Consider the following 11,830-nt stretch of genomic DNA (forward strand, 5'->3'; position numbering starts at 1 on the left):
TAGAGGTCACGTAGAGAGGGGTCACGTAGAGGTCATAGTTGTGTGATGTGTTTCCTGCGTAGAGAGGGGTATAGAGGTGTAGAGAGGGGTATAGAGGTCGCGTAGAGAGGGGTCACGTAGAGGTCATAGTTGTGTGATGTGTTTCCTGCGGGAAGGTTGCCTTTCCAGGAAGTAAAATATTCAAATTGCCAGGGACTCTTCTATAGTTTATATTTCAACCAAAACAGAAATCATGAAATATGTGAATATTCCCTGGCGCTGTCCAGGGTGCTGAAGGTGATGTATCTTGTTGCTCGTTAAGGAGGCCTCCCGCCCTCGCCTGAGACCATCATGCAAAAACCATATACATGGACATCGAACTACATGTTGTCAAACAGCCCTCTATAAATAACTCATCTATAGTGTTATTAGTGGATCCTTCATCACTAGAGGTAATAACTCATCTATAGTGTTATTAGTGGATCCTTCATCACTAGAGGCTTTGTTAAAGGCATGCTATTGATATGATGAAGTGTAAACTTTTAATCTCTGCAAAACAGGAACTCCCTGTATTCTAAAATAACATGCCAGCGTTCAATTTGTAAATGATCTATTTGTATTTATTTTTTTACAGTCTGTCTCGAGGAAACTGTGGTGACATTGATCTGAGCTATCTGATAGGCCAGCGGTAGGCCTATAGGTTCATTTAATTTGCTCTCTGGGCCTGCAGGGTAGGCGGAGATCTGACTTCAGACACGTGAAATGGTTAAAAATGGGAACACTTTACCTTCCCGACGCCAGGGCGGCTGAATCATTTTTTTTTTACATAAATGTTTGGTGATCGTCTATGAATGCCTTGGAGATCAACTGGACTGGTGACTACTGTTTAAGATGCGTTGCTTTTCACTGACAGACAGACAGACACTTCTCAATAACACTGCTGTTCACTGACAGACAGACAGACACATCTCACTAACGAGCACTGCCCAAACTGAGGGATTCCCAACTAGGCATAATAGACCTGTTATCTGAAACCACAGCTTCAAAAGAAGTGAATGATCCTCTGTGGCAAAGACAAGTGTTTTGAATGATGTTATTTATTTCGGTGTAGACAGGAGTAATTATATAATTGTGGCAAATTAATTTCAATTTACTTTAGGCTGCAGTGACCGGGTCATTCATTCCTGTTATGCAGTGCCTTTTCTGTCCCCAGGAAATAACACCTCTTATTCACTGTAAAATGTGTATTCCAAAGGGCTTTAAATAAAACGGTAGGTGTCCTTTACCATAAAAACACAAAGATATCGATCTCAATGGGAATTTTATTTGCATTTTTACAATTTTGTTTTCAGTGGATGTAGGAGGGTTTTTTCCCCAAGTCCCCAGGTACTATTCATCAACTTATGAGAAATATAAACCATTAAATAATCAAATATTCAACATATTTATTCATTATTTTATAGTCCTTTCATGGTTATTGTATTTGTTGTTACTATATTTAAGATGTTTTGTGTCTCCTGATTTCACTTTCCACCCTGTTAGTTTGGCATAACACTCCTTTAAATAAAAATAAAACACTCCTTCCCATAATGACATCACAATCAGGAAGTGTCAAACCGCTCCTTCCCATAATGACATCACAATCAGGAAGTGTCAAACCGCTCCTTCCCATAATGACATCACAATCAGGAAGTGTCAAACCGCTCCTTCCCATAATGACATCACAATCAGGAAGTGTCAAACCGCTCCTTCCCATAATGACATCACAATCAGGAAGTGTCAAACCGCTCCTTCCCATAATGACATCACAATCAGAAAGTGTGTCAATAACAGTGCAAAACTAGAGTAAGTATCAACATTCTGTTTGATCTACATTTGAATGTTTCATGATGTTAGTTAGTAGGGTCTCGCTCTTAAAATGTCCACGCTGTTAGGCTAAATTCGATGAACATATGATAATTTCAAATTATGTTTGACAGAACAGTAAAAAAATGATCTTCAAGTGTTCACCATTATGCTAGCTGGATCTTGATCAGTCACAGTGCTACAGCTAAGTTAGCCTCCACATTTCCACCCTGTTAGGTTCCAGCTTGTTAGGTTCCACCCTGTATATGCACCTAACATCACTCACAGTGCTACGGCTAAGTTAGCCTCCACATTTCCACCCTGTTAGGTTCCAACTTGTTAAGTATATACACCTAACATCACTGACAGTGCTACGGCTAAGTTAGCCTCCACATTTCCACCCTGTTAGGTGCATATACTTAACAAGGTGGAACCTAACAGGGTGGACATTTTGTCAGAAAAATATAGAAAATTCATTACTAATGTCAATATTTATGACTATTTACATAGAATCAATGAAAGTTACATCATGGCTATCATCTATCCCTCATTTTCTGTGTCACGAAGAGGAAGGTATCTTTCAACGATTTCCTGTTTCTCTTTGTTGAAGACGTCCACGGCTCTGTTCACAAGCCGCTCCACGTCGACGCTCTCTCCCTGGGTCAAGGGAAGGCTGTGGAGAACTTGTTTCCGCAGGTCTTGGAGAAATCTGGTTTTGGATTGATTGAAGTGGGCTGCCAGAGACCTCATCCTCTCTGGGGGAAGTTGATGCTCTGAACATAGAGGATGAAGAGTTGTGATATACTGGTGAGGATATAAAGAAGTAGGGGAGGTAGTGAGTCAAGAAACGTTCGACTTAGAAACCCGACAATATAAACATACAATCGTTCATTCTCTCGGTGAAACATGCCTTGCCACTATTAACTCCTGGTTATGTTAAAAAAGGTAGACTCAGCCAGATGACGTCGCAACAAGATTTTGAGATGAGAGCGATGCAAGACTTTACTCCCATGCTCTCTCACACACAGTCAAGAGTATCTGACATGTGTTTACGAGTGAGCTTCACGCTGCTACGACGTGGCTGGTACGGATTCCAAAAACAGAGAAGTTTAGTCGTCTCGTGCTTCAACACCTCTTAGTTGTTGTGGAAATGGACCAGATATTGTGTTTATTTCGTGCGGGCAACGTCATCTCACTGAGTCTACTTTTAAGGGAGTGTAAACACCCAAAATGTCCATTTGATGTTCATCTGCCCTTTGTTAGCCGTTCGTTCGGCACGGCGGGTTTTAGGGACCGACTGCCGGTGGACGTGTGGCTGACAACATTTTCCGCTTGCAAATGACGTCTGGCGTTCCGTTCAGAGTCGCTAAGTACTCTCAGCCGGCAAACGCTATCAGTGTGTGTGTGTGTGTGTGTGTGTGTGTGTGTGTGTGTGTGTGTGTGTGTGGGGGCTTTAAGGATCACAGTAAGAATGAATACTGACCTCTGGCCCCCTGCATGGCCTGTGAGACCAGGCGTCTGCAGGCCTGGTCAGCCTGGTGGACCACACTGGACACACAGCTCTGACGGTCAGCCTCCTACAGAATATAGAATACACCACAGAGCTCTGAGGGTCAGCCTCCTACAGAATATAGAATACACCACAGCTCTGAGGGTCAGCCTCCTACAGAATACACCACAGCTCTGAGGGTCAGCCTCCTACAGAATATAGAATACACCACAGCTCTGAGGGTCAGCCTCCTACAGAATACACCACAGCTCTGAGGGTCAGCCTCCTACAGAATATAGAATACACCACAGCTCTGAGGGTCAGCCTCCTACAGAATATAGAATACACCACAGCTCTGATGGTCAGCCTCCTACAGAATATAGAATACACCACAGCTCTGACGATCAGCCTCCTACAGAATATAGAATACACCACAGCTCTGACGGTCAGCCTCCTACAGAATATAGAATACACCACAGCTCTGACGATCAGCCTCCTACAGAATATAGAATACACCACAGCTCTGAGGGTCAGCCTCCTACAGAATATAGAATACACCACAGAGCTCTGAGGGTCAGCCTCCTACAGAATATAGAATACAACACAGCTCTGACGATCAGCCTCCTACAGAATATAGAATACACCACAGACCTCTGAGGGTCAGCCTCCTACAGAATATAGAATACACCACAGCTCTGACGGTCAGCCTCCTACAGAATATAGAATACACCACAGCTCTGACGGTCAGCCTCCTACAGAATATAGAATACACCACAGCTCTGACGGTCAGCCTCCTACAGAATATAGAATACACCACAGCTCTGAGGGTCAGCCTCCTACAGAATATAGAATACACCACAGCTCTGACGGTCAGCCTCCTACAGAATACAGAATACACCACAGCTCTGAGGGTCAGCCTCCTACAGAATACAGAATACACCACAGCTCTGAGGGTCAGCCTCCTACAGAATATAGAATACACCACAGCTCTGACGGTCAGCCTCCTACAGAATATAGAATACACCACAGCTCTGAGGGTCAGCCTCCTACAGAATATAGAATACACCACAGCTCTGATGGTCAGCCTCCTACAGAATATAGAATACACCACAGCTCTGACGATCAGCCTCCTACAGAATATAGAATACACCACAGCTCTGACGGTCAGCCTCCTACAGAATATAGAATACACCACAGCTCTGAGGGTCAGCCTCCTACAGAATATAGAATACACCACAGCTCTGAGGGTCAGCCTCCTACAGAATATAGAATACACCACAGCTCTGAGGGTCAGCCTCCTACAGAATATAGAATACACCACAGCTCTGACGGTCAGCCTCCTACAGAATATAGAATACACCACAGCTCTGACGGTCAGCCTCCTACAGAATATAGAATACACCACAGCTCTGACGATCAGCCTCCTACAGAATATAGAATACACCACAGCTCTGACGGTCAGCCTCCTACAGAATATAGAATACACCACAGCTCTGAGGGTCAGCCTCCTACAGAATATAGAATACACCACAGCTCTGAGGGTCAGCCTCCTACAGAATATAGAATACACCACAGCTCTGACGGTCAGCCTCCTACACAATACACCACAGCTCTGACGATCAGCCTCCTACTGAATATAGAATACACCACAGCTCTGACGATCAGCCTCCTACAGAATATAGAATACACCACAGCTCTGACGGTCAGCCTCCTACAGAATATAGAATACAGCAGAGGTCACGTTAACATGGTCAACATGCTCATCGCCATACTGTAAGCTGCTCTGCCTCCTACTAGAATATAGCAGGGTTTCACAGAGATGTCCTTTGGAAGTGGCAGTGGGTTCCATGAACTAACAGAACATACCTTTTGCTCAGCGTTGTCCTGGACTGGACTCAACGGGTTCTCCAACGCAGTAGAGATCACCTTCACCAACCTTTGGCTGAAGGAGACGGTGAAACACAAGGTTAATATACACCGGCACAACCAGAAGAGGACTGGCCACCCCTCAGAGCCTGGTTCCTCTCTAGGTTTCTTCCTAGGTTTTGGCCTTTCTAGGGAGTTTTTCCTAGCCACCGTGCTTCTACACCTGCATTGCTTGCTGTTTGGGGTTTTAGGCTGGGTTTCTGTACAGCACTTTGAGATATCAGCTGATGTAAGAAGGGCTTTATAAATACATTTGATTTGATATAGTAACACTTGATTACGTTAACATCACATTTCCTGTCTGATTGCTTGTGTAAGTGGACTCTTCCCTGGACTCACTCACATGTATTCTATGGTGAAGTGGTGTTCCCTGGACTCACTCACATGTATTCTATGGTGAAGTGGTGTTCCCTGGACTCACTCACATGTATTCTATGGTGAAGTGGTCTTCCCTGGACTCACTCACATGTATTCTATGGTGAAGTGGTGTTCCCTGGACTCACTCACATGTATTCTATGGTGAAGTGGTCTTCCCTGGACTCACTCACATGTATTCTATGGTGAAGTGGTGTTCCCTGGACTCACTCACATGTATTCTATGGTGAAGTGGTGTTCCCTGGACTCACTCACATGTATTCTATGGTGAAGTGGTGTTCCCTGGACTCACTCACATGTATTCTATGGTGAAGTGGTCTTCCCTGGACTCACTCACATGTATTCTATGGTGAAGTGGTGTTCCCTGGACTCACTCACATGTATTCTATGGTGAAGTGGTGTTCCCTGGACTCACTCACATGTATTCTATGGTGAAGTGGTGTTCCCTGGACTCACTCACATGTATTCTATGGTGAAGTGGTGTTCCCTGGACTCACATGTATTCTATGGTGAAGTGGTGTTCCCTGGACTCACATGTATTCTATGGTGAAGTGGTCTTCCCTGGACTCACTCACATGTATTCTATGGTGAAGTGGTCTTCCCTGGACTCACATGTATTCTATGGTGAAGTGGTGTTCCCTGGACTCACATGTATTCTATGGTGAAGTGGTCTTCCCTGGACTCACTCACATGTATTCTATGGTGAAGTGGTCTTCCCTGGACTCACTCACATGTATTCTATGGTGAAGTGGTGTTCCCTGGACTCACATGTATTCTATGGTGAAGTGGTGTTCCCTGGACTCACTCACATGTATTCTATGGTGAAGTGGTCTTCCCTGGACTCACTCACATGTATTCTATGGTGAAGTGGTCTTCCCTGGACTCACTCACATGTATTCTATGGTGAAGTGGTGTTCCCTGGACTCACATGTATTCTATGGTGAAGTGGTGTTCCCTGGACTCACTCACATGTATTCTATGGTGAAGTGGTGTTCCCTGGACTCACTCACATGTATTCTATGGTGAAGTGGTCTTCCCTGGACTCACATGTATTCTATGGTGAAGTGGTCTTCCCTGGACTCACTCACATGTATTCTATGGTGAAGTGGTCTTCCCTGGACTCACTCACATGTATTCTATGGTGAAGTGGTCTTCCCTGGACTCACTCACATGTATTCTATGGTGAAGTGGTCTTCCCTGGACTCACATGTATTCTATGGTGAAGTGGTGTTCCCTGGACTCACTCACATGTATTCTATGGTGAAGTGGTCTTCCCTGGACTCACATGTATTCTATGGTGAAGTGGTCTTCCCTGGACTCACTCACATGTATTCTATGGTGAAGTGGTGTTCCCTGGACTCACTCACATGTATTCTATGGTGAAGTGGTCTTCCCTGGACTCACATGTATTCTATGGTGAAGTGGTGTTCCCTGGACTCACTCACATGTATTCTATGGTGAAGTGGTGTTCCCTGGACTCACTCACATGTATTCTATGGTGAAGTGGTGTTCCCTGGACTCACTCACATGTATTCTATGGTGAAGTGGTCTTCCCTGGACTCACTCACATGTATTCTATGGTGAAGTGGTGTTCCCTGGACTCACTCACATGTATTCTATGGTGAAGTGGTCTTCCCTGGACTCACTCACATGTATTCTATGGTGAAGTGGTGTTCCCTGGACTCACTCACATGTATTCTATGGTGAAGTGGTGTTCCCTGGACTCACTCACATGTATTCTATGGTGAAGTGGTGTTCCCTGGACTCACATGTATTCTATGGTGAAGTGGTGTTCCCTGGACTCACATGTATTCTATGGTGAAGTGGTGTTCCCTGGACTCACATGTATTCTATGGTGAAGTGGTGTTCCCTGGACTCACTCACATGTATTCTATGGTGAAGTGGTGTTCCCTGGACTCACTCACATGTATTCTATGGTGAAGTGGTGTTCCCTGGACTCACTCACATGTATTCTATGGTGAAGTGGTGTTCCCTGGACTCACTCACATGTATTCTATGGTGAAGTGGTGTTCCCTGGACTCACTCACATGTATTCTATGGTGAAGTGGTGTTCGCTGTCCAGAGTGACACTGTTCTGCTCCCATGTGTTTCTCTGAGGGTTTGGAGGCTCCATGCGCCTGGCCATCTCTACTATAACGTCACTGGGTAAGGGCCGGGGTCTCAGCTGGTTTCTCCTGACACACGACTCCACGGGACAGTGGACGTACACCTGACAGAATCCCACAGAGTCTGTTTTTTCATAGAGAAAAATGGTCAATGTAGGGCCAAACAATATCTATGATTTACTAACTCATTAAAATGACTACATAACGTCAACTGGTTAGGAGGAGATACGGGGCAATTCCACGGTAACGGAATTACGCTGAGACTCTGATTTAACACTAAGACTTATGCTAAACAAAAAAAAACATTGATTTCAAAGTTTAACAAACCATACATACAATTCTATGGACAATGACTACTTGTTTGAACAATTTACATAATAAATAAATAAATAAAAAACATTTACTGGAAAAACTGTGTAGATGCAAAAGCTTGGTAACAGAATTATGGTGAAATCTCCCTCAGTTTTATTCTGTTAACAAACTTTATCTGCACAGTTGTTCCTGTAAATGTGTGTTTGTTTTCTGTGGACATATTTAAAAGTAGTCCTTGGGCAAAGAGGTGTATGGTTTGTTTAGCTTTGAAATCATTGGTTTTGTTTTGGTACACGTTTTAAAGCTCCAAAATGTACGTTTTTTGGGCGACCAGACCAAATGCACATAGAAATGTGACTTACAGATCTGTCATTTTTATTGAAAGTGACTCTTAGAAAGCGGTAGATCTGTTCTAGATGTGCAATTTCTATGCTTCCCATGCTTATTTTTGCATATTGTACTTTCAGTTTTGTACACCAGCTTTATTATATTATTATTATATTATCAAGACGTTTCACAGCGTTTCAGACGGCGCAATAACTCTCTTCGACGGGGTTTCAGACGGTGCAATAACTCTCTACGACGGGGTTTCAGACGGTGCAATAACTCTCTACGACGGGGTTTCAGACGGTGCAATAACTCTCTACGACGGGGGTTTCAGACGGTGCGATAACTCTCTACGACGGGGTTTCAGACGGTGCAATAACTCTCTACGACGGGGTTTCAGACGGTGCAATAACTCTCTACGACGGGGTTTCAGACGGTGCAATAACTCTCTACGACGGGGGTTTCAGACGGTGCAATAACTCTCTACGACGGGGTTTCAGACGGTGCAATAACTCTCTACGACGGGGTTTCAGACGGTGCAATAACTCTCTACGACGGGGTTTCAGACGGTGCAATAACTCTCTACGACGGGGTTTCAGACGGTGCAATAACTCTCTACGACGGGGTTTCAGACGGTGCAATAACTCTCTACGACGGGGTTTCAGACGGTGCAATAACTCTCCACGACGGGGTTTCAGACGGTGCAATAACTCTCTACGACGGGGTTTCAGACGGTGCAATAACTCTCTACGACGGGGTTTCAGACGGTGCAATAACTCTCTACGACGGGGTTTCAGACGGTGCAATAACTCTCTACGACGGGGTTTCAGACGGTGCAATAACTCTCTACGACGGGGTTTCAGACGGTGCGATAACTCTCTACGACGGGGTTTCAGACGGTGCGATAACTCTCTACGACGGGGTTTCAGACGGTGCAATAACTCTCTACGACGGGGTTTCAGACGGTGCAATAACTCTCTACGACGGGGTTTCAGACGGTGCAATAACTCTCTACGACGGGGTTTCAGACGGTGCAATAACTCTCTACGACGGGGTTTCAGACGGTGCGATAACTCTCTACGACGGGGTTTCAGACGGTGCGATAACTCTCTACGACGGGGGTTTCAGACGGTGCAATAACTCTCTACGACGGGGTTTCAGACGGTGCAATAACTCTCTACGACGGGGTTTCAGACGGTGCGATAACTCTCTACGACGGGGTTTCAGACGGCGCAATAACTCTCTACGACGAGGTTTCAGACGGTGCAATAACTCTCTACGACGGGGTTTCAGACGGTGCCATAACTCTCTACGACGGGGTTTCAGACGGTGCCATAACTCTCTACGACGGGGTTTCAGACGGTGCAATAACTCTCCACGACGGGGTTTCAGACGGTGCAATAACTCTCTACGACGGGGTTTCAGACGGTGCAATAACTCTCTACGACGGGGTTTCAGACGGAGCAATAACTCTCTACGACGGGGTTTCAGACGGTGCAATAACTCTCTACGACGGGGTTTCAGACGGTGCAATAACTCTCTACGACGGGGTTTCAGACGGTGCAATAACTCTCTACGACGGGGTTTCAGACGGTGCAATAACTCTCTACGACGGGGTTTCAGACGGTGCAATAACTCTCTACGACGGGGTTTCAGACGGTGCCATAACTCTCTACGACGGGGTTTCAGACGGTGCAATAACTCTCTACGACGGGGTTTCAGACGGTGCAATAACTCTCTACGACGGGGTTTCAGACGGTGCAATAACTCTCTACGACGGGGTTTCAGACGGTGCGATAACTCTCTACGACGGGGTTTCAGACGGTGCAATAACTCTCTACGACGGGGTTTCAGACGGTGCAATAACTCTCTACGACGGGGTTTCAGACGGTGCGATAACTCTCTACGACGGGGTTTCAGACGGTGCAATAACTCTCTACGACGGGGTTTCAGACGGTGCAATAACTCTCTACGACGGGGTTTCAGACGGTGCAATAACTCTCTACGACGGGGTTTCAGACGGCGCAATAACTCTCTACGACGGGGTTTCAGACGGTGCGATAACTCTCTACGACGGGGTTTCAGACGGCGCAATAACTCTCTACGACGGGGGTTTCAGATTTAACATACGTTTCCTGGCCAGTTGGTACACCTCATATCTCATGCTTGGATAGTAGAAGTTGTCGTCCAGCAGAATGACGAGTGGCGGAGCTGGTCGATCTAAAGGTGACGGGTAAGCCTGAGAAGAGCCCACCGATGTCCCGCAGACCTGCGCGGCGTGAAGGAGACGACTCCAGGCATCACTGTTGATCGGGTTGATGCTTGGTGGTAGCTGTCCCAGCTCTGTAGGACTCTGTAGGAACCGTTCAACACACTGTAGCACGGCTTGTCTGTGCAACTTCCATTTAGTTTGCTGAAAGACATGGGGACGGCACAGTGACATGAGGAATACATTCAGACAAAAAATCTGTTGGCTATTTCAAACAGTATATCATATCAATCAAACCTATGGCGCATTTATATGGAAATTAACTCCCTTTTGAATCCTCTGGTAAAATGTTGTCTAATTGCGGTAGCTTTACAGGCAGTGTAATGCAATAATGCAGATTTGATTGAATTTCGGCACAAAACATCCCAGGTGGGTAGTTGAGCATTGACAGTTCTCAGTAGTCTACATTGATATAAACAGGCCTCAGACTTGTAAAAGTACCGTCTGCGATCGCGGCATATCCTCCTCATCCTCGACTTCTTTCACATTGAAAGCGTCACCGGGAATCAGGTCGTCGTAAGAAATGACAGTGGACCTCCATCCTCGTTGTACGGTGTGAGAGTTGACCGCCTGTGCGAGCGTCGACTTTCCCGCTGCAGGTAAACCGCAGAGAACGCACAAGCATATTGCGGGTGCACATCGCAAATGAACACTATCTTCATTTAGATCCATCGACGGAACGATTTGTCACCTTTGCAACATTGTTCAAATATTATTTGTTGAGGAAAGTCCTCTTCCTGTCCATAACAAGTCCACTTCATAATCCGGTACTTCGATGGTGTTTTTGTTTCGGTAAGTATACTAGTTTATGGCCCAGTGCTGCCACCTCTGGTGCTGGAGGTACAACCAAACCAATGGCATGTTCAGAGTAATACAAAAGACAGTAACAGTATCAAAGACAGGCTAAAACGGATTCTCCAACAGAAATCCCCGTTCATACATGTAGGCGATGTTGGCTAGATAAACTCATGCGTATAAACACGTCATCGGGTCTAAGGGTCCTCTCGTGTCGAACTGCGCATGTGCACGCGTCTCAAAGCCACTCCCGACAAAGTTTTTTAAAAATCAAATCAAATGTTATTGGTCACATACACATATTTAGCCGATATTATTAGTCACATACACATATTTAGCAGATGTTATTGCGGGTGTAGCGAAATGCTTGTGTTTCTAGCTCCAACA

The 11,830-nt window shown here is 45.5% G+C and overlaps 1 protein-coding gene across 2 annotated transcripts; it reads right to left on the reverse strand.

Annotated features, from left to right (window-relative positions):
• Nucleotides 1–1,283: 1,283 nt before the first annotated feature.
• LOC120038513 (L-seryl-tRNA(Sec) kinase-like) lies at nucleotides 1,284–11,555 on the reverse strand. Of its 2 annotated transcripts, none has more exons than XM_038984240.1 (6): nucleotides 11,090–11,555; nucleotides 10,510–10,792; nucleotides 7,663–7,864; nucleotides 5,180–5,255; nucleotides 3,308–3,401; nucleotides 1,284–2,597 (listed from the first exon to the last, which is right to left on the reverse strand). In XM_038984240.1, the coding sequence occupies exons 1-6, from the start codon at nucleotides 11,318–11,320 to the stop codon at nucleotides 2,365–2,367; spliced, it is 1,119 nt and encodes a 372-aa protein (XP_038840168.1). In that variant the 5' UTR covers nucleotides 11,321–11,555; the 3' UTR covers nucleotides 1,284–2,364. The 2 variants fall into 2 exon arrangements, with proteins under 2 accessions (XP_038840168.1, XP_038840169.1); XM_038984241.1 differs by having other exon boundaries at nucleotides 1,284–2,628.
• Nucleotides 11,556–11,830: the final 275 nt, after the last annotated feature.

The sequence above is a fragment of the Salvelinus namaycush genome, unplaced genomic scaffold, assembly GCF_016432855.1.
Source record: "Salvelinus namaycush isolate Seneca unplaced genomic scaffold, SaNama_1.0 Scaffold223, whole genome shotgun sequence".
NCBI classification, from domain to species: Eukaryota; Metazoa; Chordata; class Actinopteri; order Salmoniformes; family Salmonidae; genus Salvelinus; species Salvelinus namaycush.

Bases quoted from the DNA above. Each gene is read 5' to 3' on its own strand.
- LOC120038513 (XM_038984240.1), bottom strand. From the start codon at position 11,320: ATGGATCTAAATGAAGATAGTGTTCATTTGCGATGTGCACCCGCAATA. The intron at 3,402-5,179 runs GTATGTTCTGTT...TATATTCTGTAG, and splicing joins AGGACAACGCTGAGCAAAAG to GAGGCTGACCGTCAGAGCTG. The intron at 2,598-3,307 runs GTCAGTATTCAT...CTCTATGTTCAG, and splicing joins GGCCATGCAGGGGGCCAGAG to AGCATCAACTTCCCCCAGAG.